Source organism: Poecilia latipinna, unplaced genomic scaffold, assembly GCF_001443285.1.
Source record: "Poecilia latipinna isolate Pla-1442-1.1 unplaced genomic scaffold, P_latipinna-1.0 Scaffold5, whole genome shotgun sequence".
NCBI classification, from domain to species: Eukaryota; Metazoa; Chordata; class Actinopteri; order Cyprinodontiformes; family Poeciliidae; genus Poecilia; species Poecilia latipinna.
In genome coordinates, this window is record NW_015112621.1 from 897,824 (window position 1) to 919,828 (window position 22,005).

Sequence of the window (22,005 nt, forward strand, 5' to 3'; positions counted from 1 at the left end):
ACATAAAATGACATGGGCCTTGAGTTTGACACATGTGCTAAGCCATTAAGGGATTAATAAACTGACAAAAGTATTTTAACATTATGTCTAATGGTTGGTGGCTCAGTGGTAGACCAAATACACTATAGAGAGTTTACAGTCCTAGGTTTGATTCCTGCTCCTGGGTCATTCACTACATGTTTTCCCCTTCTTTGTCTGCTCTTCTCCCTGTGAATCCACTGGTGAATGAAGGCCACTAGTGCCAATAAAAACCTCCAAAAAAGATTTGGTGGCCCAAAAATGCAAATATTTAAGCAGATGTTTATGGGGGAACTTTTCTGCTATAATCCAGAAGCACACATTTCCAGTTTGAAAGCAGGATTTCACGTCTTTTATTCTCAAAACTTTTAATAGTTTCGTTTACATTTTTATTTTGAAAGCAGGAGCGAAAGTATTAAAAGTTTTGAGGACAATAGATGCGAAATCCTGCTTTCAGCCTGAAAATGTTTGCTCTTGGATTATGGCAGGAAAATTCCCCCATAGATGTTCACCTCTCATCATGCTGATTGTGCAGGGTGGCATGATAAATATGGAACCTTGTGTAGCTCACTGACCAGTGGCTAATTAAAATGTGTCATGTCATATTTATACCCCAGGAAAACATGAAGTCATACATTAGTAATTAGAAATTCCTTGGAACTTTGTTTGACCTAAAAAAGAAAAAGTATGCAGTCCAGTAACTGTGGCACTAGTGATTTTGTAAAACAAACAAAAAAAAGCTTTTATTTTTAATACAATATCTATTCAAATTTATTCAATGATCATGTTGATTCATAAATCCACAGTTAAAAAAAAAAAAAAAACGTTGATTGTCTGTCCCACCCAGCGTCTCCACCCGTCTTCGTCCCCAATCCGATACGGGTCATAGCCACGCTCGGAAAAGACGTGTCCCTGGAATGCAAGCCGAAAGCATCGCCCAAACCCCGCATAACATGGAAAAGAGGAGACAGGAGGATACAACCAAACAAAAGGTAAAACACTCTAGTGATTTATTTAAATAACACAAACCCTCTCATGCTGAAGCAGTACAAGATCTGAAATAGGTGAGCTGTTTGCTTTCACAAAAGCCAGGCTCTAGTCTGAGCGTGCAATAACTGTGAGCTGCCTGATGCATGTTGTGGTTTAAGTTTCTATGATATAAAAAGAATGTTACAAAAATTGGACAGGTGATTCAAAACACCTGTTTGCTGAATCTTTATTATATATATTATATATCGTCATATATAGTTCAATTCATGGAAAATTTAAATAGACTAGTTAATATTCTGACGTAATCCCCTTATTGCACACTAAAAATAATAACAGGCTAGATGGTTTAAAGAAGAATTTATTTCAATTTCAAGTGTTTTGTTTTAAATAGCATTAAATTTTTATTGTCCTTTATGCTGTAATATTTAAAGATTTTATTGCCCTTTACAATTAGATTGGCTCATAAAAGTTTTTTTTTTTTTTTCTCTTTTCATGGCATTAAAGCAAAAATCCAACTGTTATCATTCTGGCACAGGCCTGTGAGGGTTGGTAGACATGTCTTGTTCCAACACGTCACATTTTTATTACAGTTTCTGAAATTAAGTGTCACTGTTGGAATAAAACACTATAGGTACCAGCAGAGCTTTGGAGGCTCATACTTAACCCCCTCTGCTCCTCCAGAATGCTGACAATTTAGTCCCTACAATTTCATTTGGAATCCGCATGCAAGTTTGCCGCTTCATCTTTTATGAGAAGCATCTCCTGCCTGCACCTGATGGGGCCCGCGTACGCACAAGAACCCATCAATCAAAGTGAGCGACGCAGCTGAAATTATCACTTACTGCTGAGAATCCAAAGTTCTGAGTGAGGGAAGGGGACGTTTGTTTATCAGCTAAGATTTAGTAGTCTGTTCAACAGACTCATGGCAAGGGCAGCGGGTTGATAATCAGATCCTCAGTGTGTGTGGCTCCTTCAAACAGACAGCTACAAATCTTTACAACTCCAACAGGTGGATTGAAGAGGATTTGGGTATGGGTTTGTTGCCGTTATGTCACTGGAGGGTGAAATTCGCCTTTGTTTTGAACTACACTGGTACGGTTTTGGATTACCTTATATTTGTTTATGACCTTGTTTAAAACAATGTTCTGAAAAGACTACTGTTAAGAATATTGTTTAAAGTGTTGCAGTTTGTCAAATTACAGCAGGGTTATCTGTTTTATTGAAGTGTTGATTATGTGGTGATTAATCTCAAAGGCACACATAATTTTGAAATGGAAGGAAAGACTTAAAAAATGTTATATGATTTTTTTTTTTATTAATTTCCCCTGGTTTCTAGAACTATCTTTGGCTGCTGGTCCAGCTGCAGATCTTTTGGGGTGTGTTTCCATCAGTTTTGAACATTTGGACTCAGAATTTTTGCCAGTTTTGCTTTGCAAATTAGCTCAAAGTCTTCCTGCAAATTTCCAATTAGAATTAGGTGTGACTGGGCTATTAATGAATAGGAATAAGCTTTATTTACTCTTAATCTCATTATCCTGCTGGGCCTCTGCCCCAGCCGTAAGTCTTTTGAAGCATCTAATTTGTTTCTCTGCCCTTTATTTAATTACATCCATCTCCCCATCACTTCTGACCACCTACCATGTTGCTGTTGAAAAATGTATCAGGTTTTCAGCCTTAGTGCTTGGTTCCCACATACAGTGGTTTGCCAAAAAGTTCACTTTTAATTTTTATCCAACCTTCTTGTTTGATGTGCCCCACACAGAGTTTGTAGCAAACTACAAATGCAACTTAATTTGGGTTTCTTTAAGCAATTACCTTCTTCCTGCCTCTCATACAAGCCAGATTGGTGGGTTAGATTGTAGTTGATAATGGATTACATGGAGCTCTGAGTTGTTCAAAGCTGGAAATAGTGCTTCATAGTCAAACATTTTGTTAAATTTCTCCACAATGTGCTCTAAGGCTTAGTATCTGTAGCTGTTTGTTCACTAATGTACTCAACAGAAGTTAGTGTCACTCTTTTGCAGTACTTGGAAACTGCAAAACTCTTTTGAAGTTGTGAAACAGCTGCAGTTGTGTTAAGATTAAATTACTCAAATGTGGAATCCACTTACTAATTAGGTGGCTGAGGTGAGGGGTATGAATATATTTTTTCAAGGCTGTTATCTTTCATCTTAGAGCAATTTACTTTCACCAGTGGGGGGCACACTTTCGCTAGAGTGCTAACAGCAGAGCTAATTTTTCACTTGGCATTTTTGCTAACTTTGTCAATGTTTAAGACACTTAGCTCCTCCAATTTTGTTTTTTCCTGATAAACTATAAAGCGCTAATTTACTGGGGTGCTTTGTAAATTTTCAGTTGAATAAGCTTCGATATCTTCATTGAAATTTTGGTAATCAACTGTTAATCCTTCAGTTAGGCATTTTAAACAAGCTCTTATTCTGAAGGGTGCGAACACTGTTCATGCAGCAATTCCAATTTTGTCACATTATCAATCTTTCACCCCTCCCTCCCCCCAACAACTGTATTTCGAACAAGAAACATGCAGGAACAAAATAAAAAATGGACACAACAGAAAAATATATGAACATAAACAATATCTGTCAAAATGAAATTGATATTGGGGTTTGTTGTCTTTCAATTTGAATTGAAGCTAGCACTTTAGGATTAGCTTCTGCCACATACCATGTTGGTGAAGCGCTTTAGGATTGGCAGAACTAATGTTTATGATTAGAGCTGCAGAGTTGACGCAACTAACATTTTATTTAACGGTGCCTACCACTTGCTTTCACTATTGAATCTGATATTACAGATGTGTATGATTCATCCTCCTATAATCTCTCTTTTAGTAAAGCTAGGATGCAACAGAAAGTGGCTTTATTGTCTGAGACTGAAACCTCGTTTCAGTTTGACGCCCTTAATGGCCTGTCTTTTGCAACTTAAATGTCCCAAAGTGAGTTAATGAAGTGGATGACGCCGTGTTTAGGAGAGTCACTGTTTAAATCGCGATCAACCTTGTGAAGGGCTGATTGCAATCTCAAACGGCTAAAACAAAGTGGGAGAAGCCGTGCATTGTAAGGTCCGGGTCAGGGTGACTCCTGCAAGGATTTTCTGACACCATCTATAGTAAAGAGTGTATGGATGGAGAGACGCTGTGTTCTTGAAGGAGGAGGGGAGGAATCGAAGCCGCCTCGCGTTTATCTGACATTGACAGCTGTGCTGACTTAATGAAGGTTTGTAATTAACATGGATTTCCGGTAATGTTCAGGGCTTTTGTCTCTTAAACAGAAGGTATTAATCCCATTAGCTTGAGAACACGTGGCAGATTCATTTGAAATATACAGACTTACTGTCAGACGACTGTAAGTGAGTAATTTGGGAATTTCTATTCTCTTTGCCAAACTTTTTAAAGAATCTGCTCAAATTTAATGATTCAGCATTTAAGCAATGATCACTCTGTTTGCATTCTACCTCTGACACCCTTCAAATCAACAGATTTGTTACCAAATGATAAAGGTTTTCTGTGATGTTTTGCTGTTTCCTCTAGGTTCTTTTTAAGGTTGGCTTCATTTGCATATTCTGTATACCCAGTAGTCTCTATCTTGTCCTTTCTGCCTCAGTGTCCTTGTCGGATGTGAATATCCTCCATAATTTGAAAAATGTCTCCTGGCTGTGGATGGTTGCCTAACTGTCTATGTGTAGGTAGATTTCGTTTCACCCCCATGAGTCTTTCGTTGCCATTTCCAATCACCTTGCTGGTGTTGAAAGTGCTCTGTGTTGCGAGGATAAATGCCCAACAGTAGAGAAATTATCAAGAAACCTTTTAATGCCTTTTGCTTGATGTTGAATAAAACCTTTTTTTTTTTTTACTCGCTAAACTACATTCTAGTGCATCGGGTATCTTACTGCTGAACTCTGTTTATTTTATTTTAAATTTAATCAGATTGTCTACAGGCCTACATAAATGTATTTTAAATGTATAAAGAATATTAAAATTAAAGGGCCAAACTCCCACATCCTTTCTTTGACCACAAAGACCAGATTTGAGCAACTGTGAAATTGGATAGTTTAGCTTTAGATTTATTGTTTGACCTATTGCCATTTTAAATTTTGTATCTACAGATTTTAATGCATGTAAAATGTAACTCCTCTCCTACTTCATTCGGCATTGGCACAAAACAAATATCTCCCGCTTAGCCCACAGTATTGGATAAGGTGGGCTACACCACATCCATTCTTCAGATCAGAGAATAAGAAGGACACATTTGAAATCGTCTTAGAATTTGGAAAGCCTTCGCTCCAGCGCTGTGACTTTATTCTTTAAATGCAGCCTTCAAAGACTGAAGTCCCTGAATTTGAACAGACCCTTTGAAACATCCTTAAGATTGACCTGTAGCATACAAAGAGAGGAACCTTTAACTATTCACCAGAGCACAAGATTCTAGTTAAAGTCATTCTAGACTTCAGCAAAAGGGTGAGCAAAAGAAAGAGTTTAAACTTATTGTTTAAACTTATCAGGAAAAAGGAAGGACGCCTTTTCTTGTTTGATTCTTAAACTTTGTTCATCTTCTAGATATTCTCTAAATGTTGTTATGGAGACTTAACGACCCACACAATGCCACAATTTGCTGCTTTAGAGGGGTTTTTTTTTTTTTACTACCTTACCATCCAGATCACTAGATAAAAAGACAAAAATCTGATTTTCATTCAGGGTCGTGGCCAGTGGTGACCGTTGTAATCTCATGTTTATGTCCCAAGGAAATTAAAACAAAAGTCTATATTTTGAAGTTCCTAGACACTAATCATCCTATAAAGTGTAAAATAATGATAATAAGAAAATGGGTATATTTATTTTAATGAGTTCTTGGATGTATTTGTGCTTCAGGATGTTGTTCAGGATAATTATTTCTCAGCATGGGATTTTTTTTTCTGTTGATTAAATAAGTTTTAAGTTTAAGGTTGGCTTTATTAAAATATTTCAATGTGAGCAATATGTTCCCTCTAAAAAAACAAAAAAATATACCAGCATCTTCACTGATTTTCTTTCTTAAAATCAAATCCAAAATAAATGTTATGTAATTCAAACAAATAGTTTCATTTGATTCTTTGGGGAAAAAAATACAGCATGATAACAAAACAAGATACTGATGTGATTTCTGCCCTTCAGCCAAATCCACGCATAGCTGCAAGCAGCCTCGTTGGATATAGTTAAGTCCTATACGATCTTATGTCAAGCACTTAATTCCCCAGCTGTTACAAGTCAAACCAAAATGTTTGCACCGACTTGTTTGTGTCCTTCAGCTGAATGAGGGCCTACTTATGAATGCAGCAGTGATGTTTGCAGGTTTGTTTTCCTCCATGTTACACTTGGGCTTTCTTTGAGAACCGCCTGGTGATATGCACATCAGTTTGACAGTTTTTTTTTTGTTTTCCTCAATTCACTGAATGCAGTAACATTTAGGTTGCGTCGCGTGGAGCCCCGATCCTACACAAGATGAAAGCACTACTTATTTAGATTTATGGAAATAGTGATGCAGGGGAACAAAGAACCCTAGACGTACTTTATTTCCCATTGTGTAGCATTCTCTGCAAACATTGTACTAGAAATTTTCCTTTGATGAGTTTCAAATTATACTGTAATTATTCAAATGGCAGCCTGTTGTGATCCTTGAAAGCCACAAGATCTGATATAAAGCTGCTTTGTACTTTGTACACACAAAGAAACATAGAAATGAATGTTTGTGTGGCATCAAAACCTTGGTGAGACATTTCTTTACCTACTGACTCTGTCCTCATTACATTAGTGTTTCTTTTAATGCACACCATGTTTATCCCTGCTGGATATGAAGCTTTTAGTGGTCACAAGTGTATAAATTGTTCTAGTCACTTCTGCTATGATGCCATTGCCTATTGTTTTTTGTATTTTTCTGTACATGGTTGAAAGTTTAATCTTCATGCACAGGCTATGGCTGCCTCAATTAGTCCAAAAATATTTAGTTAAATTGGTTTAAAAAAAAAGGGACGACTACACTGCAATTGGATGCATTTCAAGCTTTCAGCATATTGAGGTGAGTGAGTTTTCATCAGGGCACAGAACGTCTCCTTAGCATAGCATGGCTTGAAGAAATGTTATATAATTGTGCTGACATTTATGGCATCTCTAACCTGCTATGCTGATGTCAGAGAATTTCTCACTGAGCATTTTTTTATTTGAAAATATCTATAAACAATGTCTAAATTGTCCATAAAATTAACGGACTGCAATGGCTCAGGTGATAGAGTAGACCCAGAGGGTCCTATTTTGAGTTCTGCTCCCTCCCTTTCCAGGGATTTGAATCAGGAAGTTGTAAAGTATCTGCCAAGTATGTGAGCACGCAGCTGTGGGACACAGGAGGGTGCTGTGCTGTGGCAACCTTGGTTTGTGACAAAAAAGTAACATTTTTCAACCACTGAATTTGTTGAGATTTGTTTAAACAACAAATTGGCACTGTTTTTGTATTTTGTACACAAAAACCCCCTGATAAATTAACCTGCTTTGCCTGCCGGTGGTGGGAAAAGGGCCAGTGTCATTTCATTTCATAAACAAAAAGTGATGTGTAACTTGGACACAACCTCAGATCCTCTTTTTGTCACCAACTCAACAACTGATTTGCAAATAATTAGTTCTGGAAGTCCAAAGCCGGAAGCTTTATATTTCGTGTTTCTGGTTCTCATGTAAATCTGACGTCCACAAGCAACACTGACGGACAACAGAGCTGTTTCTTTTGGCTCACTGGGCATAAATTTTTTCTTCAAAAATATGATCTGATGGGACGCTGAAAAAGTCTAGTGTTTTGTGTAAGTCATGCAAAAAGGAGTTGGCTCATTACTGAGGCAGTTCAAGCCTAAAATGCCGTCTCAGTGGTGTAGCAAGCACAGACGCCCCCAGCGATAATATCCGCATCCGCAGTTCACATTTCTAAATAAAAAGTTTCTTTCAAAGAAGTAACATGAATGATCTCCATCCATCCATCCATTTTCTTTACGCCCTTGTCCCTCAGTGGGGTCTCCAGCTAACGTTCCGGGCGAGAGGTGTGGGACACCCTGGACAGGTCGCCAGTCTGTCACAGTGCAACACAGAGACAATCAACCATGCACACGCATTCACACACTCATACCTAGGGGCAATTTGGAGAGGCCAATTAACCTGACATGTTTTTGGACTGTGGGAGGAAACCGGAGTACCCAGAGAGAACCCATGCATGCACAGGGAGAACATCCTCAGTGAAGATGCTGATGCCGATATATCCGGTAACGATTCTAGTTGAAAATTACAGTTTGTGCCAAACAGTTGTGGTTTTTTCCTTTATGAAAAAAAACAAAAACAAAAAAAAAACCCAACAACAACCAAACTGAACATCAGCTCTGGTAATATGAGCCACTTCAACTCGAATGTTTACCAACACCATAGATTGTTTCCATCATCCAATTCAATCCAAGTTTGTAAATGTGACATCATATTTACTTATCTTTATCACATTTTCTACAGGTGAAGACATACAAGAAGGGGCATGCACAGAAAGCGATACGCACTTGTGTACAAATGCATTTCTCCTGCTGAAAATAGAAAATTTTCCCTTTGTTCCATGTGAAGTCATGTGCAGCGAACAGAAAATAAAAATTGCACAGCATGACATCTTTGAAATGAAAGAGAAGAAAAATGCTACAATGACAACAAACCTGTTTTAGTTTAGGGGGGAAGAAATATCCCTGCACAGCATGTAACAGCTCTTATCTGCTTGTTGGACTTCCTGTTGCTCTTGTTCCCTTGACCAGAGATTATCATCAACATCAGAACGATGCTTGACTTTAGAACACCTCATGGAAAACCAAGGTTTACAGCTGCAGCAAAAAGCCTAAAATAATTTCCTGCAATCTTCTGAAAAGCAGAGTCCTGGATGCATGACACAGATGTTTGTTTTTGAAGCTGATGGCCATATGTTTTCACCTCCAAACAGAATACACCATGTTGGTGAAGGGCACTCTGCTGATATCACTTCGTGCACAAAATCATTTTTTAACAGTATTGGCTTGTTGGAATCTGACACCATCCCCCAAAACAATGGTTTGGCAAATTGGGTGTCTGTAAAGTGTATTTAGGGGAGCCGGGAGACGTCGGGTGTTATAGAATCCAATTTGTGCAATATTTGTGCCCATACAGTAATCTAAAATGACACCTCAGACTGTAATATCGTCACCCTCTCCTGTCTTGTGTACCAGCTGTGGCTCTTTTTAGCATGTCATCTCCCTCATTTGTTCTCGTTAAACCCAATTCAAAAGTCACCTGAGAGGGATTTGCCAAATCAGTAGGCGTCATTAACACTCCAGTTTGAAGATATTTATGGACCCGGCATAAATGTCGGAAACAATTTGATATCAAGCGGATCCTTTTTCATGTGAACGGCAATGAGCTGAGAGGATTTGTAAAGAGGAAGACGCTTTCACTGGGAATCAGCAAATCAATTTTGATCAGGAAGGCATATGGAAGTGATTATTATGCAAATTCTGGGTTTTTGCAGTTAGCAATCTCCAAACATGTTCCCAACATTTCTTTATTTAGCCTCAGTGAATAGAAAACTCTCATCTGCTCAGAGCAACATCACGAGACATAAGCCTACTTAACAATTCTCACATGATAAAACAATAAATCTTATGCAGGAGTTTAACTGAAAAGGTTTTACAGCAGTGATCTTGGATGAAGTGGTATATTTCAAATGTTTGTTTCTGTCCATTTTGAAGAAAAGTAGGGCAAGTTTACTTTTAAAAAGACCAAAAAAAAATCTTTAAATGTCAGCCTCATGCACATATTTATTACAGTGTCTGTTGAATAATTGCTGGGGGATTCTTTTGCATGAATTATTACATCAGTGAGTCATAGAGGCAATAAGCATGTGTCACTGCTGAGGTGAAACTCCACTAATTTCATGAATGGGCTTTGCTTCATGATCCTATCAAAGCTGCAGTCTTTTGTGTTGCTTGTGCGTTTCTCTTCTGCAACGGTATTATGTGTGTTGACAACATTATTGGATGGTATTAACTGTAAAGCTAGCATTCTTCGTCCTGACTGTACTGTCTGTTTCTGGTGTTATAAAATGTAATGATTGGATTATATAAGAAACAAAATTCTGGATTTTTTTTGAGCTGTAAGCAGTACTCTTTAAAACTGAGGCGAATACGGGGGCTCGGTGGCTCAGTTGGTAAAGCGACCATCATGGTCCTCGACCCGGTTATCCAGGGATCGCGTCCTGCTCTTCGGCCTTTTGTTGCACATCTTCTTCTCCTTCTCTCTTCACCCGAGAGAGAAGGTGGATATTTATTTACCCACCGGTAAATAAATATAACTTCATATGTTTTTCTTTTTTAATTGAACTGCTGAAACTGTCACTGAAGTTTACTGGGATTCTCTTGTATTTTGCTCTTCTCCTTTTTAAATGATTCATTTTGGAGTTATCTTTCAAATGCTTATTTTTATTTAATATACCCCAGCTGGATTATTCTACCAAAAATACCCCAGCAGGGTGAACATTTCTACACTTTTAACTCTGTACAACTAACAAATGACTTCATGTCCTAAGTTCAGCTGGTGTATAAATTTGACTCCCATGCCAGTATTGATTTCAGCCTCCTTTTTGATAGGATTATGGTGTTGCGGAACAACACTTTGAAAATTGTTAACTCCAGCCGAGCAGATGAAGGGAACTATGTGTGCCGGGCAGAGAATCAGCTGGGCTCTGCAGAGATGACTGCCATACTGTGGGTAAAAGGTAAGTGATGCCCCCGAGGCCTTTATTTTCTGCCAAATTAGCACAAGTCAGCCCTCAGTAAACAGTCCCCAATGTCATTTTGCCCCCCCACCATTGCATGGGTGCCAGGAAATTTATTGTGCTTGATCAGCCATGAAGAAGGGCTTTAACATTCAAGAGTCATATTACAGTAGCAGGTTTTAATAGCGTAACCTTCTCTCTTATAGATGCACTAGTCTAGATGAGTCAAGCAGGATATTTTATCCCTCCAGAAGTTACTTTTAGGGGTCCTGAACATGTTTTTTGGCACTGATGTGGAAACAAAAAATGCAGTGGTTTGACTTTGGGTTAGCCTGCGGTGACAGTGCAGCAGTTTTGTGCTTCCAGAGGCCATGCGTGTGGTGCTGAGCCCGAGCAGAGTGGAGGTGACCGTAGGGGAGAGCGTCGTACTGAGCTGCAAAGCAACACACGACACGTCGCTGGATGTGGCTTTTCAGTGGTTCTTCAACCAGAAACCGATCGACTTTCAGCAAGATGGCAGCCACTTTGAGTACATCCAGACAGTAAGAGCAAAAGTAAGGAGAGAAGCTAAGTCTAAGCCTAACTTTATCGTATTGGATAACCTTCTGTTTTCCTGCTGTCTTATTTTCTCATTTATCCTTTCTAGATTGTTGTATGTTTTAGGTTTACTACTTTGTTTTTTTTTTTACACTATTTTATAAAATTATTAATTTATTTGTTTTTATTCAAAGCGTTTTTCAACCTCTTAATGTAATTTCTGTGGTAAATAGTCTGCGATACAATTCAAAGGCAATCTTAAAATGTATCGTTATTTCAACAAGTTAATATGCAAAGTGAGACCTATGAGTCATGGTGTTTTTACGAGCTTATTTCTGTTATTTTTTTAAAACTATGACCGTAAACTAATAAAACCAACATTTGCTGTTTATCCCAAAAAATGTAAAACTACATACATTCTTTAGAAATGTACTTTTAATACAGTAATTATATTCAGTAGCCTACACAATCATGGAGAAGACACACAGAGAAATGAACAAAAATGCATCTTCACACAGTGCTATTTAACAAAATAGTAGAAAATTGAGTGGAAAGAAAAAGTATGGTAAAAATTGCACAACTAACAAAATCATTTTTGCCTTCAGTAATATAACAAATATATAAAAAATGTTATTTAAAAAAACATTTTGGTGCTTTTATACTTAAATTTGACTCCTGGTTTTTATTTTTTATTTTTTCCGGTGACTGAATACACCCTCTTGTGATTAATAATTTAATTTAACAGAGTCAAGGCAAGGCAGGTTTATTGGTTTAGCTTATTTAGGAAACCTAGGATGAAGGAAAAAATAAAGTTCTTTTGAAATAAGTGTAGCTCAGTATACCTTATCTTTTATCTATAAAGTATTTAAAAACATCTTATGCTTTTACTTTGCACATCCTTAAATGGCATTTTTTATTTTATTTTATTTTTTATTTTTTGCTCCGTGTGGGAAAATAACAAATATCAGAACAAATGAAAATCAGAGGAAACATAAGAGGTACAGCTGTAATCAAAAAGCATATATCAAGCCATAATACTGCTAATCAGTACTGCTTCAGCAATCTAGGTATCAAAACACATCAGTGAATGCCTCACTGTGGCATGTGGGTTATTAGAAATCAAGGTTTCTGCAAAGTTCTGACACTGCTAAATGCCAGCATGTATAAAAAACAACGTAAAGAAAATGACTCATAGTTTTAGGCCAGTTAAAGAACAAAAATGTTAATGCAAATTAATCCAAATTTAGATTGAGAATAAGAGTATCCTTTCCAGACAAGCGATGCAGGTTGAAGGAGTGAGACAAGATGGTGAAAGAATTGCTGAGGTGATGTCATTCACAACAACCTGGCAGCTGCTGGAATAATCAGAATACTCGTTAAAAAGACTCACAGTTGCTGCTACAGTGGTTAAAGAGGGCTGTTTTAATGATACTCGACATATGGACAGAATAAGGCTGGAGTCTTAAAGAAGCATCTGAAGAAAGCTGCTACTTGTAAAAATGCAGTGTGTCATCTTCACTTACTTGTGTGATATTTCGCCTTTCCAAATGTGAATCTGTTATTCCACAGATAAAGAGTGTTTCCTCAACTTAGAATGTAAACATATTGGGTGTTAAACATTCTTAAATCTCAGTAGTGGAGCACAAATTGACATACATTTGTGTGTATGTAGTTCATATGGTAATATGTAAACCTTGATTAACATTGTCTTCAGATTACGCAGTTCATGGCTACAGTGTAATGCAAAATATTCATACCTCTTGAGTTTTTACACATTCTGCCTCCATTACAGCCTCAAACTTAAAATACCTCATTGGGATTTTATCCGATAGCCCAACGTCCATAGTCCTTAATGATGAAGTGGAAGGAAAAGGATACACAGCTTAAAAAAAAAATCATAAATAAAATCTGAAAAGCATGGCTTTAGGTTATATTCTATCTTTCTTGCATTCTTGGACATCTCAGAAGGTAATTTCACCTCATTGTTCCTTACAGAACACCCCAAAGTGTGTCAGATCAGCTAAAGCAGGGGTCCCCAAACTTTTTCCTGCGAGGGCCACATGACTGTTCCCTTTTCTGGTCAGGGGCCGGTCTTAGTTTTTCGAGAAAGAAACCTTAGAAAAGTTTTGTTGACCGGGGGGGGGTTGGATTACTGCCGACGACATATTAGCGTTTGTGGATAGATTTTTACCCAGAATGCAAATGGAAAAAAACCGTGAGCGAAACGGTGACTGGTACTGACTAGTATATATTCCATTGAGGGAAACTAAGTTTCATATCTACTCAAGAGCCCCCCTGGTGGTTGAAGAAAAATCCACATATATATGAAAAAAAACACTGAATGCTCTCTGGTATTGTTCAGGGGGCCGGACCGAATGAGGAGGCAGGCCAGATCCGGCCCACGGGCCATAGCTTGGGGACCCCTGAGCTAAAGCAAGAATCTTTAACTTGTGTCCGACTAGCGATATTTAACTAATATTAAAGGTTGGAATTTGACTTTGTCATTCTAACACTTGAATATGGCTTGATTTAATCCATTACAACATATGTGTATTAGAAAGGGTAGCGCTGAAGTATTGCTGTTTTATTAAGCTTCTTACCTGACCTCACATGAAGCTGTCACTATTTTTATTCATGGAGGCAATGGTGTGTTCAGGATGAAACGCAGAGTCGGTGATTCATCACACATAATGTTTTGTCATTAGGCCAAACGTTGAAATGGAGTCGTAGACAGCAGCATCTCCCTCCACATGTTTGCCGTGTGACCTGGCCTGTGGCAAACTGCTTAAAAGAACTTCCTGAGATTTTCCTTCAACAAAAGCTTCCTTCTAACCTCTCTGCCATAAAGGCAACTTTGGAAGAGTTTCACTTAGGAGTCACAAAAAAGGCAGATAAATCAAATATAGAAGTAGCTTCTTTTAAAGAGCCACGGATAGTTCTCCATTTCCAGTTTACGTGCTGATGATTGTTAGTTTATGACTCATGTGACAAAACGGTTTAAAAGTTCAAGGAGCAGACATTTGTCTAAATACACTGTAATTTTCTGCAAAATAAATCTTACAAGATGAAGTTTCTTTACAAATGTCGATCTGAGTATGAGAAATGGAGAGATGATGAAATCCAATTACCGACTCAAAAAAATGTTTTATGTAGAAATGTATGTAAACCTTTTTGCTTCCTTTATATCATTTTTGACCTTTTAATTGTCCAACGATTCTCAGCATCTCAATGAATACAGTTTAGTGTTGACTAATGTTCTAAAAGTCGTTCAACTTTTGTTTTATGTTTTGAGGAAAAAAAAAAAACAGAAACTAGACTTTTCTTCCAAACACAGTGAAACGTAATTACCAAGAAATTAATTAATTAAAACAAAGCACAAAAGCAAATTGCCATGGTTACGTCACTGTTTCTTTATCAACAGTGAGCATAAAAAAAATAAAAAAAAAAACTATATCCTGCGGTGCTTTCGGCCACAACTGTGCTCAAGAGAGAAAGTATGTGCAGTGACAGTCCTTCACAAGGCACAACAGAGGCTGTGCTGGAGCATGGTTTGTAATTTTAATCAGGTTTCGTGTTAAACAGCTGCCTGTAGACCTTGGATTATTCCCAGTCTTGCCTCAGGCTTTTCTCATTTCAGTAGCAAGAAAATACTAGTAGCTGAAGAATGTAGCGCCAAGCAAGCACCTGAATTAAACAGGAATCTCTCAAGCCACATGAGCCTCTACAAGATGTAATGAAATCACACGTCTTGTGTCACACACATTTAGGGTTGCCTCACGCCTGAATTTTTTTTTTTTTTATGCCTTCCTTTCCCCAATTGCAGCAGACTTCAACAGTGGATCTGATGATTAGGAGCATTTTGCTGAAGCATGCTGGGAAGTATGGATGCAGAGCCCAGACCAGTGCCGACACAGTGTTTGCAGAGGCAGAACTTCTGGTGCGAGGTAAGCTTGTTTTATTTTGATGGAGCAGTGAGCTATGATGCTATGCTCTGGAAAGCTCATCATCACTTTATGACATTATGTAATATATTGTAAACAAAGAATATAAAATATATATGGAATATAGAACATAAAATATATGAAAGTGGACATTTTAAAAAAGGTGTTGCAAGCGTGTGGAGTGTCTGTCTCTTGGCAGCCGTGACAGCAGAATTGGTCCAGAGCGGATCAGGAGGTCCATTGCAAGTTCTGCCGCAACAATTTTACCAGCCTTAGCATTACTTGTAATTTGCTGTGTTCATTATTTTTACATTTAGAGACGATGTGTGGATGACAGGATGTGAGTGATGGACATACATAAAAATACAGAACAAATTGTGTCCCTTTTTGAACTGATACAGGACACAGTTTGTTCACTATATTTAACAACCAAATAAATTTTACAGGATGAGTGGCAACTCTACGCACCATAAATTCATTAGAGGCTCTAATAAACTTCATTCATTCAGGGTTTTTATTTTTTAAACATTTAGAAAACTATTAGTCATTTCACAATTATGCACTTGTGTGTGTTAAAACATGGTAATTGTAATGTAAGAAAATGTGAAAAAGTTGTATTTAAATACTCAATCAAGGCATTGTACGTGTGTCGTAGAAATCCTGCAAAATGTGCTAAATAGTACTTCTATCCAGTGAAGTTCTTTAATGCTGGTGCAGAACATGTAAAAGGTTGGTTAATTTTATTGGACATTTGAGATTTCCCTCCTTATGGGGACGATTGCACATTAACATATTTAGGGCACCTATTTTGCCTGTCTAGGTTAATTTAATATTATTAATTTGAGAGTGCCTAACAGATTGCCTGACTGCTTGAACAGGTTTAATATACTGTGCTGAATGTTTAGCTTTTATTGTCTGGTAATAAAACTTGTTTTTGGTAAATGTTGTGGAAAAGCATTTGATTATTTTACATGCAGGTGGGATTTTTGACCATCATGTTATGAGACAATTACGAGCTTTCAGGTTAATTATCTCTAAGTGAGCAATAGAGGACCTATGGCTCATAACTTTAAGATTGCCTCGTATGAAATAACAAAAACTGTTCACCCAGAATGCTTGGTTGTCATTTAAAGTTCTACTCGGAAGTTTACGTCAACTCAAGATCAGAATGGATGCAAGATGAATTTTCAGATTAGAATTGTTTTCTGAGCTGCTGTATGAACTCTGACCTGTCAGCTAAATGTAAAAAAAAAATAGTTTTTTTTTTCAGGTTTTATTTTATTTTCTTTGATCTAAAAGTAGGGATTTGTTCAAATATGTACATACATATTAATATTTGAGTTTATAGAGCATTTATATTATGGGTTTTTTCCTGGCACAGATTGTACTTTTGAGCCCTGTCAATAAATAAAAAAGCTTAACTCTGGCTTATTTGTTATCCTTTTCAAACAAACAAACAAACACAAACAGTTTTGATGTGATTGAAATCACTGTCAATAAACTCAATTATTTCCAAAACTCAACCACCAAGCTGTTATGGAAAGGTAGTTGAAGAATTTCAAAGTACTCTTCTTCCCTCATTGTTTCACAGTAAACCAGTTTCTTCAACATCTTGCTACCGCCGCCATGTTTGTTGGTTGCAACAGTATTAGTTGGTTTGAAAGCCTCACGTTAACTTTTTGAAACACATTCTTCTTGTTATTGTAGCCAAACAGCTCAATCATTGACTCCTTTGGACATATTGCACTAAGGAGTTGTTAATTATTCAGTTAAGATTGCATGTTTCTACATTCTTACCCGTCTGCAGAAACATGCCTGCAGACGGTTAAGATTTCATAGTTGAGCGTACAGTTTGCATACTTCTCGTGATAAATTACTTCATTTCCCACAATCTGAATAGATACTATCAAGTTTGATGGGCGCCCAGCCCCATTACTTGCAGGTGGGATTTTTGGCCATCATGTTATGAGACAATTAACAGCTGCCACTATGTGCTCACCTGTTAGTGTGGTACAAAGTGGCAGTCTAGCAGCTGCACATCCTTGCAACTGTTTACGTTGACTCCCAACCTTATCCGCGCTGCATGCAACAGTTTGAGTTCGCATGGTGTCGGAAGAGTGACGTATGCTAGCGTATGTGGGACCCTTAAAACTTTCCCCACAGGTTTATGCATGTTGATGTCAACACATTTCAGTTGAGCTTGAAGGTAACAAGCATAGGGTAGGTGCTTCTTTCTTGGTCAAGACCTTATCAATCTGTGGAAATGCAGAGCGAATAATGTCTGGTGTCCCTTCCTGATAGAGTATGGTAAACATTGGCCTTGCTGGCTTCTTGGTCATCCATAAACATGCGAACCAATTTCCTTTGCACAGAGGGTGAAAGATTGGGTCAACTGGCGGAAACTTGGACGTAACTGGATCTTCAAACAGGACAAATGTTCTAAATACAAACCAGAGATAGTGTTGAATTGATTGAACAGACTTTTATTAACCTTCTGTTTAAAGATTTCTGCACTATTCTTAAAAGAAAGAACAGTTCTGTGCCTGGAACCCACCCAATTAAATCGAGCTCAACCATACACTGCAAAGATAAGTTGTCAATTGTTCAGCCAGAAACATGCCCAAGGCTGTCTACAAAAGGGCATTTGGTCAAGGTACAAATTGTTAAGGGACTCATTGTCAGACATTAGTGTTGATGTGTGTACAGTGGACCTTCAAGGTTGTATGTATAGTTTTTTAATACTGCCACACATGAAGTTCCACTTTCTTGTTCCTCAAAAACCATTTAAGTTGTTTGTTGCGTATAGATAAGGCCACAAAAAAAGAACATAAAGTAAAAGTCTAAACATTATGACCTTCATATCCACTGGGAGGGTATGTAAACCTCAGATTGTATCCGTGTTTCTGATTCAGAGTGGCACCAGTGTATTTCTATCATTTGGCCTTTAAAAACAGAGAAAACGTAACAAGACAGGATATGAAAGAAGAGAGACTGTCATTCAGTCAGAGTTCTGGCAGCCGGGATCCGAACAAAAACCCTGATGATTACAGCAATCGTACAGTGCATGCACTGAAACTACCCAGCTGTCAGGTCACATATTGATGTTTGTGTATCCATTCAGAGGTCTTGATCCACTTTGGAGGGAAGAGTCAGTATAAAGACTTGTTTTAGGCAGCAGTTGAAATCAAGGGAAAGTCAGAGAGGAGCCGTTTGAGTGGAAACAAGCTCAGACCAGCAGAACATATCTTATTTGTAAAAATCGATAGTAAGGCTTGACTGGTCTAAATCTATTTCTCAGTATTATAATGGTAAGCAAGGTCCTTCAGTTTTACCACATCAGGTCTGTTAATCTCCATTGGATTTTTTCCTACAAGTTTCCCATAGTTTTTAATTATTGTTTGATTTTATTTTTTGCTGTGTCTGAATTTAATAAACAGCTAGAAACTGAACACTAAATGAGATATCTGGGAAATGATACATAGCATGTCCTTCACATGAAGTAGACATTAGACAAGCATTTTTTCAGATGTTAAAACCAACAAGCTGTTTTACCAACGTGGGCTCAAAACAAGTTATACAGTCCCAAAGCATTCATATTGTAGCCTGCTTTCTCAAACGTTTGTTTCTGCAGCCAAGAGACAATCATACTACTCCTACATCAAATGTTGTGTTTAACTCTTACGACCAAATTGCAAGTACTTCTTTTATTGCAGCCCTCTTACAGGAACTGTTAAAGTGCACATTACACTGATTTTTACTGAGGATGTCACCTGCCAGCTTTTCTTTTACATCTGTTCACCCTGAAGTCCTTAGATGTTCAGAGCACTTACAGATTGCGTTTACCTCAGAGGGCTCAAAGGAACATATGTTCAGCTGAATTAAAATGCAGAGTTTCCTATCGCTGTCTTATTCAGTGCAACGCCGTCAGGTTCCCTTAAACGCTTTTCGAACAGCGGCTGATTGATTTTTTTTTGTTCTTTGTCCTTATGTCCTGACATTTTGGAGATGTTTGTTTAGAGGCTTAAATGTTTACAGCTATAATTTAATCTGGCTCCTAATTATTCCCCTACCAGGTCCTCCTGGACCCCCTGGAGTGGTGATAGTGGAGGAGATCACAGATACGACAGCCACCTTGTCCTGGACTCGTGGCCTCGACAACCACAGCCCTATCAGCACCTATAATTTACAAGCCCGCAGCCCCTTTTCGTTGGGGTGGCAAACTGTCAAAACAGGTAATCGATAAGGAGCAAATAGCTGCCTCTAGATTTAAAAGCTCAATGTGGGGCAATAAACTTGGATCTTAATCCTGACCAAAGTCATAAACAGAGATAGGGAAAAGGCTTAACTAAAGCAAAGTTAGTTTTAATACCCTTATTATTATTATTATACCATTGTGTGATTTGATTTAGTTTTAGATGGATCCATTCTTTAATAACTTTGTAAGAAAATGTATTTACTGCATTATTTTTTGCACAGCAGTGCTTGTGTTGCAGCATTCCTACAACCAAATAAACTGATGATCACATATAGGAGCAACTCAATGAATTTGAGTATAATCAAAAAGCTTGGTGTATTTCAGTAATTCAATTTAAAAAGTTGTATTCACGTTGAATTCATCAAACAGAGTGGTTACATAGAAATATAAAAAATTGTCATTGTCATCTTTGGATCCCCAGAATAGCCTCAGTCCCCCTGACGAATGAAGTCTAGCTCCACCATTGTGTTGGTGACATTCAGACATGTCACCCTGCTGAAAAGCATAGCCATGTACTATACAGCACAAGCACTTAAAACTTCTTGTTGTAGCACTGCACTCTGGACAATTAGCTTTTTCAGCAGTGACTTTTTGTGTCTTAAGTGGGACCTTGTATACAATTAATTTATGTTTTTACTTCCCTTTGGATCTCTGTTGCTCCTAAAATCAAAAAGCACTTAATAAAAACACCTAGCTGTTTTCTGGCAATAGGCTAAATGTTTTTTTGGTGTCTGGAAAACAAGCGGTTTCTCAAACCTCCCCATTATTAAGTCACAATCGGCAGGGACTACTCCTTTACCTAGCATCCTCAGCTGAGCCCAGTTACTCACTTAGCAACTCAAGCTGAGCTTCAGCATGGCTCCAACCATTTTACAATGGGTTAAACTGCTGTACAATGGCTGCTGGAAAAGACGAGTGTTTTATTGTTGACTTGCTATTAGAAACTCCTGCTTCTTCCTTTTCGAAAAACAGGAAACTCAATGTTTTTCTGGTTCTGGGTCTGACTCAGGTCAAAGATGTATTTTTGTACAACTGCTAATCTTTTACAGCTATTTTCACATTTATAAAGAGTAATCATTAACTTGGGTGTTGTGGTTAGCATCAACTTATTTGGGTTTAAAGTGACAAGAAGCCCTAAAACAGCTCATTTTGAAAGAGGCTCAAAATAGGCAGAACTGAGCAGTGAGCAGGTGAAATCTCACTGAGAATGAATTTGTACCAAAAATGTAATGAACATGTTTTATGAAGCCCGTAGTCCAAACATGTAAAGGGTTCACTTTAACTTCCTGTTCAGATTAAATCGTTTCAGAAAGGCATATGAGGTCTGGATCATTTCACCAAGACTTTTATTCTGTATCTTTCAGGAGAATTGTGTAAAACGTAAAGAGTCTGGTTTAAATGTCAGTGGTGGAAATTGTATTGTGTGTCAGATCAGCACTTATGGGAAAATTAACCTTTTGGACTTGAATTACCAGACTTCGCCATTCATCTAGTGTAGCACTTTCAGATCTTTGGAGCAAATTAAATTCCCTTTTCTGTAACTTTCCAGGATAACCATGAGTTATTATTATTTGACATAACAGATGAAAGCTCGCTAAGCATTGTGTGTAATCTGTCTTAATATACCGTGTGATAATAATAGTGGAGACCAAGGTGTGATAATGATACGTCCCCAAAGATATATTAATCATACTTTGTATACACTCCTCTCACATTATGTCTGTTCAACTATATTTAATTCAATGAAGCACAATTAGGAGTCAGTGATATATTTTCAGTGTTTAACTTGTTCAGATTAGCGTAACAGGGATTGCATTTTAGCCCTCACTCCGTGCACACAAAGCTATCAGCTTATGTTTGAGGAGCAGCGTGCTTGACAGAGGGGTCTCATTGTCGGCTGCTTTGGGCGATAAGAACATAAGCTGCACTGCTTCAGAGACCTTTAGTTCATTTGTGACATGGATAAGCTTTTGGTAATGTTTGTTACTGCAAGATCAGTGTTGACATGTCTTTATTATAGAATTTTGGAGGGGGAAAAGAACTGGATTGGTGGTTAATTTTCTTTTCAGTTTATTCATTCTTTTCAGTAACAGATTGTGATTTATTATGTAGTTTAGTTCTGCAGAAAGTCTGAGAATTGATTGAATGTGTAATGCCTTCTACTTCTTTATGTGCTCTGATGCTGCAATTAAGCAGTTGTTCATGCATCAAAATGTCAAATTCCAAGTGCTAAGTAAATTCTGTATCACCACCACCTGGTGTGAAAATATGCCAAGTCACAGTGAATCTGCAGAGGCAATGAAAAACTGTGCAGCGAGTTAGAACAAAGACAATACATATGGTTTTAGCTCTGCATTCCTATCCGAACTTCAGATGACATAATGCCTTAAGGCAGAGGTTCCCAAACTGTGGGGCGCGCCCCCTAGGGGGGGCGCCGTGTAATTGCAGGGGGGGGCGCGGGAAG

At 37.9% G+C, this 22,005-nt stretch overlaps 1 protein-coding gene across 2 annotated transcripts in view; it reads left to right on the forward strand.

Moving 5' to 3' along the window:
- Positions 1-22,005, forward strand: part of cntn5 (contactin 5) — a 180,428-nt gene that overhangs the window by 139,575 nt on the left and 18,848 nt on the right. The window contains exons 13-17 of one of the 2 annotated variants that reach the window (XM_015016012.1): positions 866-1,010; positions 10,681-10,808; positions 11,175-11,362; positions 15,169-15,289; positions 19,360-19,518. In XM_015016012.1, coding sequence (XP_014871498.1) covers positions 866-1,010; positions 10,681-10,808; positions 11,175-11,362; positions 15,169-15,289; positions 19,360-19,518 — 741 coding nt within the window. The remainder of the gene's footprint in view (positions 1-865; positions 1,011-10,680; positions 10,809-11,174; positions 11,363-15,168; positions 15,290-19,359; positions 19,519-22,005) is intronic. The other variant, XM_015016085.1, reaches the window with a different exon arrangement.